The 15,390-nt window shown below is 47.1% G+C and overlaps 1 protein-coding gene across 1 annotated transcript in view; it reads left to right on the forward strand.

Annotated features, from left to right (window-relative positions):
* tmtc2b (transmembrane O-mannosyltransferase targeting cadherins 2b) overlaps positions 1-15,390 on the forward strand; it is a 65,227-nt gene that overhangs the window by 18,581 nt on the left and 31,256 nt on the right. The window contains exon 2 of the mRNA XM_064344500.1: positions 12,873-13,473. Coding sequence (XP_064200570.1) covers positions 12,873-13,473 — 601 coding nt within the window. The remainder of the gene's footprint in view (positions 1-12,872; positions 13,474-15,390) is intronic.

Consider the following 15,390-nt stretch of genomic DNA (forward strand, 5'->3'; position numbering starts at 1 on the left):
GCCGTTTTATCTCCGTGCTTTGGTTCCGTGTATCAGAGCTGAAGCTTCCGGAATACGCTGAATCACTGTGGCGAAGCGGCGCAAGCACGCGTGCTAACGCAATCGCATGCTATCGTGCTAATGTGTGGCTGGCTAGAATGAACCCCAATTGGGGTGATGATGTCACTTACTAATAGCATGTTATTTTATAACATGATTGGGGTAACCCCCTGTGCCACACGTCTGTCGGCAGTCATGTGCACATAATTACATGCTGTTGGATCCAAGTGCCTGTTCAGCCTTTATATATTATTTATTTTCCCTCAGTAGTTTCGTGTAGTGTGTAGCGTGCGTCGAGGCAGATATGTCTGCAGGTCGGTTTCCTGTAAATGATGGAAGCTCTTTAAAATGCTCCGGGGCTGTTCACTTGCTTCACTTTTCAACAGGAACTACAGACATCTGTCTTCACCATCTATTCTTACCGTCTCAGCACGGATCTGCGTTTTCATTGCAAATCCAAAGGCAAACTTAGCTCTGTGTGTGCGTGCGTGCGTGCGTGTGTGTGTGTATGTGTGTGTGTCACTGTGTAGCTCTAAGGTGTGTATGTGTGCATGCGTCTGCATGTGCACAAGAGGGCCTTGCACATGCACACGCTGTACTCTTCACAATCACAAAATTTCACCCATAATCCCTTTGATGATGTGATTTTAATATTATGTGTCATAGGAATCCTTAACAGTGATATAAACTGTCTATAGCCTGTCCCTTGTCTATTTATAGTACCTCCCACTGGCTGATAATTGGAGGCTTTCAGGTCATTTCCTTGCACTCAATGGAGCCTGACAGCTGAATTTTAACATGAAGGTTGTTCGAACCTTTTGTGTCAATAATAACCAAAAGCCAAACAGGCATCGGAAAAAAACATTTCTCTGCTGTTGCCAAGGGAGACTGCTGGACAGCTGGTTTCACAAATTGACCGCCAGAAAGTCATTCCGCGCTCAAAACATCATCCCCCCAGAAACATAGCTTAAATGAATGGTGTCATGGTCCTTCTCAGAACATTTTTATTCCATCAAGACATATTTTTTCATTCTTGCTCATATTGCTTTCATTTTCTGACTGCATATTTCTAACGTGAACAGGTGACCTGTTTCTACCTCAATGACTGTCTGAAATAACTCAGTGATTCATTATTAACTGCACTGTCTCTGCAAGAAATCTCCAGAGCCTCACTTTCAGTAGTGGCCTGATTTGAGAGGTTTTTAATGGTGGAGGGTAGGAGGGTGGAGTGTGGAGTCACTGCGCCCTTTCTGCACTAAACGAGGCTGTGGGCGGAGCAGGGGGTGGAGTTAGTTGGGCAGCAGCCAATGGGTGCCATCCTGCTCCTCGGGCTCTGTCCCATTTCCCTCTGGAGGAGCTAGAAGTCCTGCGGCTGTAGGACCCAGATCTTTCACTGTGTCACCACAGGACTGAACCTAGAGTACAGGCTGTGCCCGTCAGTAAAGCAGAAAACTACACTTATTGTCCCTACTGCCTGTCAACTTACAGCTAGTCTAAGTAAGAGGTTCTAAGTATAGGTTTAAAACATCTGTTACTCATCAACATCCAATTACTCTACATGTACCCTAACTCACTCACTAACCTACTCACTCTTTTACTTTCTCACTCAATAAATTGGATATTTTCTTCACTTTATCTGAAGTCTATTTTTTTCCTCAAGTGGTAAGGTCATGTATGATGGCTTTATGCTTTATAAAACATTACCCATTTTTCCAGCACATAGCCTGGGTGTCGCCCTGTGTTTCTCCGTGCTGGTTGTCACGCTTTGGTTTGTTGACTCATATCCCATCTTTCCTGATGCTTTGATTGTCTTGAATCTTTTTCTGATTCAAACTTCCAACATATGTGGAAAATGGGGGTTGCTGCAAAATCAGAGCTAATTTTCTCTGCGGGCCTCGTTAATTACTTGTGATGAAGCTCTGATTGGCTTCTCAGCCGGAGGTCAGCTATAAACTGTTCTCTGATTGGCTGCACAGGCATGAAACAGCAGTAGAGAGGTCAGCTGGACAGACTGCAGGAGCTGTTTGTGAAGCAGAAGGTGCGTTTCACGGTTGCAGTGGCTGAGGACGTGGCGTTTAGTTGGCTGTGCGTAAATTGCTGTGTTGCAGATGCTATTTGTGGGTGGCCATCCAGACTCAGGTTCAACAGCTGAGGCATTTACTGGCTTCCCTACTGCCGGCTAAGCCGTTTCATCCCTTCCACACGGTTTCATCTTTTTTTCTTTTGAAATGAGCGCATTTACCTGCAGATTTATAAGCACGCTCACCTCTTAAATGCATATGCAGACCTTCAAGTGTACTTTCATGTCGAGGGTACTTTGTGAGGAACAAGGAAGGAAATTCTTCCTGTTTTTGATTTGGCAGATGTTAAATTCGCCGGCTCTGTTCTGAGAGCCGATTTTACGGTGTGTTTCTCGGTGTGTGTGGGGGGGGGGGGGGGGTGGCGGAGTTGTTAGGTCACGACAGCCCGCCCTCCCCAGTGGCTGTGTGGCTTTATTGTATTAGTCTTGCCTTGTGAGAACACTCGTTCTGCTCTGAGCTCTTTTCCTATCGCTGGCCTGTCGGACAGTAATGCAGTGCTGAATATTCTCCTTTATTCTCCTTTGAATATTCTCGTTTACAGCAAACTCTGCTCCACTGAAACAGCAAAGTAGCCCTGGAAACTGGAACATGGCCTTGGACCACGCAGTTGCTGGCATACATTCACTTATGCATATGGGCTAATATCTGCCCTGAATATTTAAAAAAAATATTTTTTTTAATGGGCATTTGCCTGTCTTGGTATGAACAATGGGCCATATTCACAAAACATGTGTACGATCACATTTGATTGTAAACTGCGTGTAAGAATGTTTCGAAGAACATTTCGGCATTCATCATTTGTTGTCATCATTCATCTGTATTTGTTCACGGCTGTTTCCTTATGCAAATCACATGAACAGGATTGCACGTGAAAATTTACAAACAGCCTGCGTTCATCATCTCATACACCTGGGATACGCACAAAAACAAAGGTCTGCACACGTGTCATGAATCTCATATTGTTTTTTCGTAGGGACATTTTTAAGAACAAAAGTAAGAACAATTTAAGAAAAATTTTGTGAATGAATTTTTTTTTTTAAAGCTTTATAGTTTATTTGAATCTCCTGTGTGGGCGTTAATTTATCTGAAGTGGAGGTTCTCGCCTCTTGCGGTTGAATCACTTTGCAGGCCACAGCTGGCAGGAAGAGGAAATCAATGAATCTGTTAAGCGTTCCGAGCGCTCAGGTCAGCCCGCGCTCACCTTTCAGAATAAAAGAAATGAAAGCTGATAATCACCATCTGTCATCATCCACCGATTGTCACTTGTTCTGAAAGCTTTTATTTTGACCTCTTCATTAAAGTGGGGTTGAACGGCAGCTGAGCGAAAGCTAATGCTCCTCAGGGCATTCGCTCTCAAGTGCTCATCACTGAAGAGTGAACACACAGCCACTTCACTCAAAGCTGCATATCCGTAGTATGGCAGAACGTGTTTTCTTTGTGTTCTCCTTGTGTTAGTCATTGTGTTCTCTTTGTGTTCTCTTCGTGTTCTCCTTGTGTTCTCTTTCGTGCTCTCCTTGTTCCCCCTGATGGGTGTGAAGGTGGTGTCAGTGGTGGTTCTCAGTGTGTTTCCACCCCTGTAAAATCTGCTCCGTTAATGTGTCGGACACAGATTCCGACTGTTGCTTCTCAGAATGGTCGTTCTCACGAAAGTGTGCTTCTGTCCCCCAAACGAAAGAGCCCTGCTCCCTGACCTGGTGCTCCCCATCAGCATCAAACACCTGTCAGTCACATGTCACTCAGGTTGTTTCATGTGAAGCGAGACGCCCACACTCGGGGGGTGGGGGCGGGGGCCGGGGCGATTGGAGGGTGGAGAACCGCGGTCACTGAATGGGGAGCTTGTCTGTTCTCTGCCTTTACCACAGGCCGTCATCGCAGTGGGGGGGCCAGACCACACACACACGCACACACCCACACACTCACACGCTCGGACACACACACGCACATGCACACGCACACACACACACACACACACACACTTCTTCTCCTGAGAGCTCACAGCCTAGTGTGCCCAAGAATGTAGCCAGGTGGATTTCACGTTTCTGTTTCTCTTTCTTTCTCCATCTCTCTCCATCTCTCCCTTGCTCACTCCCTCTTTCTCCCTTCTTTCCCTCCTCTTTCTATCCATCTTTCCCCTCCCCCTCTCTCTTTCTCTCATGTCCTTCTCTCATGCTTCCTTTGTCGTCTTCCTGCGTTCCCCCTCCTTCTTCTGTCTGTCTTCTCCCAACCCCCCCACCTCGCCTTCCATTCTTCAGCCAATCCAAAGCTGCCAGTCTCAGGCCTGGCTTTGTCCCAGCCACTCACAGGCTTGGCCTGAAACGGGGCCCCACCCACTCCTTTGTGCTGTAGGTCAGGGGTCAGCCCACTCCACCCCCCCCCCAGCCTTCTGCTCTCAAACTACAATCTGTCACCAGCAGCTATTTCAGAAATGCACCGAATGCCGTTTGCTCTGTGGGTTTGAATGTTCTGCCATGCAGCCATCTCACAGAGGGCCTCTCATCCTCTGGAGTCTACGTTTTTTGATTTTGTGACGTGCTGACAGTGGAGCTGAGCTGAGTGGTAGACAAATTGGCATTGTTCAAACAAAAGGAATTCTACTGCCTTCTTTCTATTGGTCAGAGCAAAGCCGTGCTTTATATAAGGATATCTGCTTTGTGTTATTGCTCTCCTTTATTTGATAGCCCCTGGTAAAAACAGCACAAGAAACTGAAATAGCCTTCACTGACTGTCTGACTGACTGACTGACTGACTGACTGACTGACTGGCTGGCTGGCTGACTGACTGACTGACTGACTAAACCCTGCCATATTTGAGATTGGCAGTATCAGGGATTTGTCACCAGTACAGTGCAGAGTCATTTAACAAAGTCCCTGTCTCGTTACTTGTTACTTTATGTTCTAGACAAACTTATGAATATATTAAAATTAATACAAACCTATGTAATTTGCCACAAAAAAGCTCATTTGTAGATTAAAAAAACATTTAGCTGGTTTCTCATTAAGAAAAACCCGACCTTCTCATTTGGGACCCAGGGGTGGGTAACCCGGCTTCAAAGAGTAAAAAGACTGACCATGTATTTGCTCCACCAACATGCACTAAACCAGCTGATTACAATAATTAGTTCTCCTATCATGCTGAAGAGTTATGCTATTTAGAGTCAGCTGGTTTAGTGCATGGTGGTGGAGCAAATACATGGTCAGTCTTTTTACTCTTTGAAGCCGGGTTACCCACCTCTGTTGGGACCTCGGAAGTCTGGATTCTTCTATAAACACGTCTCCTGTTTTGCAACATAATATATTTGCCTTAATTTTCTTGCTTTTATTAAGGATTACGTGGCACACATAAATCTGAGTACATGTGAGAGCCTTAGTGCTCGGCCTGCTCTTGAAAGAGGAAGCCGTTTGAAGTGTCACACGCATGTTTCGGGCTTTTCCGCGATGCCAGGGGCCCCCTTAATTTCTAAACCTGCTGTGGGGGCGGCTGGTTTGCCTCTCGCGTCGGACGGCCATAAAACATGTTTTTGCCGAAGAAAGACGGGCCGGCTAAAAGCATCCACAGGCCCAGCTGCGGAGAGAGGCTCCTTAGACGTTTTATAAAAATTGAAGAGGAACCTTTTAAATTGCGATAAAACATGTTTTATCGACGGCTGCCTGCGCTAGTGCGCGCTAGTCCGTTCCACCGTGGGGCTGCCACGGACGACCCGGCCCTCGAGCCGCGCTGCGATTGGCCGGCTTGCAACCGCGCGGTTTGTCGGTTCGCTTCTTTGAGAGCGTGAGTCGTGACCGCCGTGACGTGCGACGGAGGCTGACGTTAGCGGCAGACGCGCGGTAGGGCTAACCCCCGGTGATTTCCCTTCTGCTCTTTCGTTCCTTTCCTATAGAATGGCCTTGGCTCGGGCTGCCCTGTTGGTCTGTTGCTAATCAGGAAGTAGACTTTATGAGCACTTCAAAGCAGGGGCTTCAGACAATGGGGGAAACCGCCTCCTTGTTTGAAGTAGAAAGGGCCACTTCTGGCACCTTCTGGTATTGTATGCAATGCGTATGATCAAGGCTTTTTACCGAGGTTTAATACTGGAAGTCACAAAAAAAGAACGAATATGATAAACAGGGCTGCCCAGTTTCCTCTTGTGGGATATAGGTTTGTAATTATACTGACATTTTTAAATGTGTTAAGGCATTCTAGATGAAAGGTGAGCCCATTTGAAAAATGAAATGTCGTATATGGTTTCATGATAGATGCACAGAAACATACAAGACTACAGACACAGTAACAGTGGGCTACAGATTAGCGCTGTGTGTGGAAGTCTTTGGGGGAATTGGCTAATGAAGGTGGCTCATCCAGCGGGGTGCAGGCTCTGGTGTTGCTGGGAGACCGATATCAGTCTCTGGTGCAGCGAGAGTCATGATTGATGATAGATCCAAAGAAGACAGAAGGTAATGAATAGCTCGGTGATATTGCAACGGCGGCAATGAAATATTAGTGTGCAGCTTGTGTGTGATTCCCTCAGAGCCTGTGCTGTGATCTGTTTTAGCCCTGTGTTACAGTGCTGATCCTGGGTTTCTCCTTGTGTTATAAACCTGATCCTGGGTTTCTCCCAGCGTTACAGCCCTGATCCTGGGTTTCTCCCTGCGTTGCATCCCTGATGCTGTGTTTCTCCCTGTGTTGAATCCCTGATGCTGGGTTTCTCCCTGTGCTGGGTTTCATGCGTTAGAACTCTGAGGGTGGAATGTTACTCAAGAGGAAAGCTTTTCCCCAGCTGAAGGGCATAAATTTGTCTGCCATTTGAAATCTAACAGCTTTAGCAAAAATATGTATACATTTTTGGTTATACGTTTGCCTTTTAGGCATCATAAAACAGCTGATTTTTATAGCTAAATGTAAACTTTAAATAACGTCTTTGTATTAAACTTAATATGGAAGTGCTCAGCTTTTAAAACAATGGAAAAAAACAAATTAGGAAGCGTAAAGCCATAAAGCAGAGATGCTGAGCGGGTGGGACGTGTGGTTTGGGCGATTGGGCCACAATAAAATCGAAAAATGCGTAATGAGCTCTGTCACAAAAATGCAAATTGACGCCATGTGGAAGACAAAGTCTTGAAACGTGGTTAAGTGCTTATTTTGGGGTTTTAGATCTGTTTTTTTTTGGGGCGGCCAGGCCCTCCGGTCTCACGCAAGGGTGGCGGGGGGGAGGGCTGGGGTGGGGGGGGGAGGGGGGGAGGAGGTACGGGTGCCATTTGTTTAGTTTTGTTTGTTTCAGTGAATGCCTTAAGCAGACGATGCGATTTCTCTCATGTGGTGATCTCATTATGCCGGTTTTGGGTGGGGGGCATTTTCCATTTCGAAAACCTATTTCAACATCTCGTCTTTGCCAGCTTTAACAACTATGCAAAAAAAAAAAAAAGGATCTTTTCGGATAACATGAATGGGCGGATTTGCTTAGTGAGGTGGCAGCTTGCGACAAATGGTACAAATATCCTGGTTATGACACGGTGCGTACAAGGTTCTTGCCTGTCTGGCTGTATATCAGTGTCTCTTTCTTTTAACCAGTTTCAGACTGATTCTCAGAACTTGACGTCCTGGTTTGTCCCAAACTTGGAAACTTGGTCATACAGATTGCTGCTCGCCCCTGAGGGGGGGAGGGGGGTGCACATGCGAACGGCGATAAAATGTCCCGACCACATCTCCGTGACTTCTGCTATGACATCATTAAAAGGAACATTCTAGATACTCCAATTGTTTTCACATTAAAGGCATTAACAGATCCACACCCAACTGTGTTAGGGTTAGGGTAAGTGAAACAACCGGTTTAGAATGCATGTTTGAATGTTCAGACTGAAAATAACGTGTATTTTTAATGCATAAATGTAAAATTCATGAATCTAAAAGGTTATTCTTGGTGAAGATGAGGTTGGCACATTCCCAAGAGGGTGGGAGGGAAAAACGTATTGGTGTCAAGGACCTATGTACGAGATGGGACAGATGGGGTAAGATGTTGCTGCTTCCTGCTATGAATACCAGCAGCATTATTCAGAAAAAGAAACCCTTCAGCAGGTGTGTGTGTGTGTGTGTGTGCGCGCTTATGCGTGTGCGTGCGTGGATGCGTGTGTACACAGAGAGAAAGAGCTGGTGTCTACTGAGCACGCTCAGTGCTCTGAGATAAGACAAGCCACGCTAATGTTTCAGATGAGCCGAGCTTGTCCTCTAAAGCCTGTGATTAGCAGGGTCTGATAAGCCTTGAATCATACACTATCTTTGCAGCAACCAGCGGGAATCACACAACACAAGCTCAGCACAGATAGTGCAGCTCTTATTAAACTGTTCAATCAAAGACTTTAATCAAAGGCTCTTCACAAGACCCGTGTGTGTGGTTCACACCACTCCCCCTTGGATATTGACATGCTCTGTGGATCAGAGCAGTAGTGTAATAAGCAAATAATTTAATGTAATAAGTCATGTATAGTGCAGTTATAACTGCACCAATGTCATGTACAATGTCACCAAATGTGTGTGTGTGTGTGTGTGGGTGTGATTCTGCGGATGTTCTGCAGATCTCCTGGGATTCCACCGGAGACACGGTGGGGGTGGGGGGTGAGGATTCGGGGTACTGACCTCCCTCGGCTCAGACCACTTGACCGGAGGGCACAGTTGGGGGGGGTGGGGGGTGGTAGTAAGTGTTTGAGCAGCTTCATGCTGACAGATTTATGAGATGTGATGATCTGTATGCATCAGCAGGTCTTGTCTGCAGAGGCACAAGCACAGAGTAATTGGTTTTTGCACCTGCTTTGGGCAGCTAATTAAAGCACACAGAGGACCTGGCTGGGCAAGAGGACTGTGGGATACTGAGCAATTTCAGGGTTTTATTAATGATTGGCTGTCAGCAGATTTTCTTAAAAGATTGTATTTTTTGGGCATACTGTAGTCATTTGCAGAGGCCTAACATTACAGCCTCCTGGTCCAGCCTTGCTGCATTCTGTAATACCCATGGTGCAATGGGGAAACATTTATTGATAATCAAGATTATGAGTAGCTCAGAATCTGGGGCACATGCCTGCCCCGCTGCCTCTGTAAGAAACACAATAGTCCAGGGGCCAGAAGCCAGGACCTGGACTACACCTCCCAGAATCCTTTTTATTTTATCTAGTTTGCACCTGCAGGAAATGACATGGGCCCCTATATATTTTTAACAAGAATACATAGCACTTTTGTGCTTTTGTGAGGGGATGTGAGATTGTTATCCAGCCGGCGTGAGATTCAGGCTGATGAGTTTGTCGTCCTTTCTGGAAGCCGCAATTGCGGCAGCTAATTTGCTTCGGCGTGATGTCAGCGCTTTTCAGGTGCGAGTCCCGGGGAAAGTTAGTCACGTCGCGAGCGATTTCCTGTCCTTTCAGAGACGACAGTAATTCCATGTGAAGCGCCAAGCGTCTGACAGCTCGCTATCTCCCTGCTTAATTGGTGCAGTAAATCAGTCTCCGCTGCTTTCTTCGACTGAACTCTAATAGAATTATCCCGGAGGAGGAAGTGTTAGCATGTAGGCAGCTTAGTCCTACGGCTGAATGAACATCCTGTTAAGTTGAGGGGGGGAACTTAGTGGTGACCAGAATGGCATTAGCGTTAGCTTTAGCGTTTGCTGTAGTACTAGCTGAACTGCCTAGTGTGCAGAGAAGAGGTGGATTGTCATGTGGTTGGGGGAGGGGGGAGGCAAGGGATTTATTTGTATTTGTGTGTCACATGCAGTCCCATCATGAGCAAAATGAAAACCATCAATGTCTAATTCTTTTCCGATCGCAAAGAAGTGTTTATTTTCCACAGTCTGTCTTCACATAACTTTTATAAAGTTTTTTTTTTTAAATTTATTTCATGGGAGCCATAAAATCATAGCTTTGAACAAATGTTGCACTTTGGAAACAGACAGCCAATCAGCTGATAGAAGAAAGTCCTGTGGGTGATTAGTGTTGGGCCAGGGTGGCCCTGATACACACACACACACACACACGTGCACGCTCACACACACACACACGCTCACAGGCTGTATGAAAGTATAAAAGCTTTGCAGTCACACACACGCACACGCACACACATGCACGCACGCACACACACAGACACACACATACACACACACAGGCTGTATGAAAGTATAAAAGCTTTGCAATCACAGTCAGTAATCAGGTTAATTCCCCTGGGTTCAAAGAACAGCTTTATTAATCTCATGTGTCACATCGATTGGAGGCATTCAGTGCTGACAGTGCCCGTTCGAGCTGGAAGGTAGGGGGGGGGGGGGTCGCTCGACCCCCTGCTCTCCAGTGATAATGACTTTGTGCCTCAGGCCACAGGCTATGGCCTTAAGGGAAAGTGATAGCGATTGTTTCACTGCATTAAGAATTGCACTAATACTCCAATATAAATGAACTCAACAGCAGACCTGGGCCAAGTACTGTACTGTGAAAATACACCAGTAAGATCCCTGCAGATTAGTGACAACTTTAAAAGAAACACCCATTTCCTGTAATATTCAGAGAAAACTTCAAGTTGATTGTTGGTTTTGTTAAGCACCGTGTTTTGTTGAACATTATAAATCATTTGCAGGAGTTTATTTATTTTTATTTTGATTTTTTAAGTGTTTCAGATGTTTGTGTGACCCTGGTCTGATCTATAGTAGGTCTGATGACCATGCTGACATTTACGTGGGTGCATTTAACTTGCATCATCTGAAATCAAATGATCAAAATCATCCTTGATCCTGTGTAATAACATCCCGTGTAATAGCATGTGGGTGAGTGGCGGTTTGTGTGTTTATAAAATGGCAGCAGTGCTAGGTGCAAGGCTGTGAGGGCTGTGGTTTTCTTTGCTTTTCCATGCGCAGTCGCTGCTACAGGGCTCTGCCCTTTATGCGCCGGTTGCCAACCAGGTCCGCAGTTTCCCAGGATTGTTTTATTTAATGAAGACCAACCCAGCCTTTCTCATGCCCTGGTGTGCTCAGAGGTCCTGCAGTTGCTGCTGTTTGAGTTCTGCACAGTGGATCTGCAGTTCCTGCTGTTTGAGTTCTGCACAACAGAACCTACAGCTACTGCTGTTAGAGTTCTGCACAATGAAACCTGCAGCTCCTGCTGCTTCAGTTCTGCACAACAGAACCTGCAGTCCCTGCTGTTAGAGTTCTGCACAATGAAACCTGCAGCTCCTGCTGCTTCAGTTCTGCATGAGGTAACCTGCAGTTCCAGCTGTTTGAGTTCTGCACAACAGAACCTACAGCTACTGCTGTTTGAGTTCTGCACAACGGAACCTGTAGTTCCTACCATTAGAGTTCTGCACAGTGGAACCTGCACTTCCCGCTGTTTGAGTTCTGCATGAAGGAACCTGCAGTTGCTGTTGTTTGAGTTATGCACAACGAACCTGCAGCTCCTGCTGTTTCAGTTCTGCATGAGGGAACCTGCAGTCTCTGCTGTTGGAGTTAGGCACTACGGAACCTGCAGTTCCTGCTGTTAGAGTTCTGCACAATAGAACCTGCAGTCTCTGCTGTTAGAGTTCTGCACAGAATTGCATCATGCTTGCAGTGTTTGAATGATGGGTTTCTTTTTGGCATGTGACTGGATTCAGAGAAGACCGGATTCTGGACTGGATTCTGCCACAAAAGAAAAAAACTACATTTACATTGACAAATTGATAAACACGGGATGTTTGAAAAGGGTAGAAACTCAAATTATATTTGTCCAGGTCCAAACTGAGGAAAATTCTTGATTCTTGAATTCAGGCCAATGTGTTTCACAAGTGGTGGCTGCCTCCTTGTACATTCATAGGAAGTTGCGTTTCAGGCTGACCTCTTAAACTATATTGTTTAAGGATCATATGGTTGCTCTGTCTAGGGAAAGGCCATTTTAAATGTGGCATGAAAGCATGGCTTTCTCCACAGCAGTAAACGCTGGGCTGTTTTTGGGAACAGTCCCAGTGTGTGGAGTTCAGTGAGTGTTTGGACTCGCCCATGTGTGGATTGGGCCAGAATCTCATTGACGTTTCATAGAACCGCAATTCAAACAAATATCAAACGTGAGGTTTTCACACAGTGGAAAACCTCCTCCTGGGCCAGTTCGCCAGTCTTTATTTTATTTTTTCTCCTCAACTTCAAAACAGAAGGTTTATTTTGGACCTTTGTGAGGCCGACTGTGTGTGTTCAGTCTTAGTGTGGTCCTGGAAGTGATAGATGAGGTGTCTGCTGGAGGAGGTGGTGAAGAAGGAGGAGGAGGTATAGGAGAAGAACGAGGTGTAGGAGGAGGAAGTACAGGATGAGGAAGAAGTCACAGGTGGGGAGGTTAGGTGTGAAGTTATTTTTTCTAGCTCTGTGGAGTTACTTTCTCACTCTGTGTGGAGTTATTTTTCACACTATGAAGTTTTTTTGTCACTCCTAGTGGAGTTATGTTTTCACTCTGTGTGGGGTTATCGTTTCTCTCTGTGTGGAGTTATTTTCTCAGTCCGCGTGTCTGTCTTTACCTCACACCGGTTTCTGTAAGAGTGGGTCTGCAGAGCAGAAAATATGAAGCTATTAGCCTCCTCATTTTGACCTGGATTGACCCCTTTATGCTCTGCAGGGCTGAATGGCTTGTGAGTGGTGTTTTCTTATGCACTCACGCGCTTGGTTTTGTGGCTGACTCAGCATGAGGAAACTGCCACAGTGAGTGGCTGCTGTGCTGTGCTGCTGTAATGTTGCGTGATGTCATGTAGCCTAATGGTTCTGTGCTCTGACCCGGCCTCCTCTCCCTCCTGCAGCCGCGCGATCAAATCCAACCAGGACCTGCTCCCGGAGACCCCCTGGATCAACATCTTCTACAACGACTTCTGGGGGACCCTGCTCACCCACAGCGGGAGCCACAAGTCGTACCGGCCCCTGTGCACGCTCTCCTTCCGGCTGAACCACGCGCTGGGCGGGCTGGAGCCCTGGGGGTACCACCTGGTCAACGTGAGCCTGCACGCGGCCGTGACGGGGCTGTTCGCCCGCCTGTCCCGCCTGCTCCTGGGGGGCGGGCGCTGGACGCTGGTGGCGGGACTCCTCTTCGCCTCGCACCCGGTGCACACCGAGGCGGTGGCGGGCGTGGTGGGGCGGGCCGACCTCGGGGCGGGGCTCTTCTTCCTGCTGTCGCTGCTGTGCTACGTCCGGCACTGCGCCCTCAGGCCCGGCCCCGCCCCCGGACCCGCCCACTGCTGGGCGCGGCTCCCGGGCTGCTGGGCGTGGCTGCTGGGGACGCTGGCGTGCGCCGCCTGCAGCATGCTGTGGAAAGAGCAGGGCGTGACCACCCTGGCCGTCTCTGCCGCCTACGACGTCTTCGTCTTCCATCGGCTCAAGCTGCGCCAAGCCCTCGGCTTGTTTAAGGTGAGCCTGACTGCGGGGATGTGTGTCTGTGTCTGTGTGTGTGTCTGTGTGTGTCTGCGTGTGTCTGTGTGTGTGTTTTTGAAAGAGAAAGACCGAGCGAGTTGTGTGTTTGTCTACGTGCGTGTGTCTGTGTGTGTGTTTGAAAGAGAGAGAGAGCGAGAGAGAGAGTGTGTGTGCTTGTGTCCGCATGTGTGTGTTTTTGAAAGCGAGAGAGCACATAAAAGAGAGAGAGTATGTGTGTGTGGGTTTTTGAAAGAGAGAGAGCGAGCGCAAGAGATACATAAAGAGAGTAGGGAGGCTCCTTTGTTTGAAAGATGGTTGATTTAAGGGTAAGAAATATAAACTCCCTGTGGGAGGCATAGTGATTTCTGTTGAAAGTGTGAATTATCTCATGGGATTTATGTGATAAAACAGAGAGGAGTGAAGAGCATTAACACAAAATAAAACCTTCAGATTGAAGAGTGATCATTTCCTAACTTCATTCTTATTTACATGAATCACTTACTGACCCAGCAAACTACCCTAAGTCCTGCTGAATGAGTCCTCTTTGGTGGTGTGTATATGACCGCATGTGTCCCTGAACATATGAAAGTGCACACAGATACTCGGAGGAGCTGAAAAGGGAAAGACAGAGTGCAGAACCTCTCCTGCAGGGGGCAGTAGGGGCAATAAGGGGGTGATGATCCAGGGGAAATGGCTGTGGTGCCAGAGGTCCGTTCGGACCGGTCGACGCCCTGTGAAAGTGGTGTTATTTTCTCTCTCCTGAAGTCCAGCTGTCCGGTTCAGCCCAGCCTTAGCAGAGAGAGGAGCGGTGCTGTGTTTGCAGAGCAGTTAAACAGGATCAGATAAGTCTGGGTAATGATTGGCTGTCAGGATCAGATAAGGCTCCCTAATGATTGTTAATGATTGTCTTGTCAACGAGATTAATTGCCTCCCTGTTCGACTGGCACGAGGAGGCTGTGCTTGGTCTTTATAATAAAGCACTAACAGAGATATTTGTCCTTATCGCTTCTGGCCTTGCGTTGCATACTTGCACATACTTGTATGAGCGTGCGCGCGAGCGTGTGTGTGCATGTGTACGCGCGCGCGGGTGTGTGTGTGTGTGTGTGTGTGTGTGTGCGCATGTGTGCGTGCATGTGAGTTCAGGGGCTTCATCAGCATTGAATCAGTGGTTTAACATGCAGGAAACTGTATGAAGTAATTAAATATGAAATATTGTATTGAAATATTGGGAGTTTCTCTCCCTCAAGTTCTGCGGAGCATTTGTATGTGTGCTTTGTGAAAAAAGTACGTAACGGACCACACTGCTCGCTTGCCTGAGTGAATCTGCTGTGCCACGACTGAAGTCTTCTCTTCCACATCTGTAAGTCCTCTGTGCCACGTCTGTCAGTCTTCTGTGCCACGTCTGCTAGTCTTCTGTGCCACGTCTGCTAGTCTTCTGTGCCACGTCTGTAAGTCTGCTGTGCCACGTCTGTCTGTCAGTCTTCTGTGCCACGTCTGTAAGTCTGCTGTGCCACGTCTGTCTGTAAGTCTTCTGTGCCACGTCTGTCAGTCTGCTCGGTCTGTACGATTTTCCCATGCCCTGTCCAGTCATAGAAACGAATGCATTTCACATCTTATCAGCGTCATTCTATACGGCTATATTCCCAGCAGTCCACCCCAATTTCATTGAATCTGGTGTTTTATATGAAATCAGCATGGCGGCTTGCATTGACGCAGTTGGCTTGTGGATCATCCGGTGGCCTAGCCAAGTCAGAATGTTCCGGAGCTTGTTTCTGCCTCCCTTGGTTAACGACATAGGCTATTTGGTGTGTGATTAACATAGGCTACGTAGGCTTTTGAACTGTAGGGAGTGGTATCATGGATTTTAAGCTGCAATGCTAACAGGGTTTGTTTCAGGTCCTAAATTGTGGTATC

Source organism: Anguilla rostrata, chromosome 7 (assembly GCF_018555375.3).
Source record: "Anguilla rostrata isolate EN2019 chromosome 7, ASM1855537v3, whole genome shotgun sequence".
Lineage (NCBI taxonomy): Eukaryota > Metazoa > Chordata > Actinopteri > Anguilliformes > Anguillidae > Anguilla > Anguilla rostrata.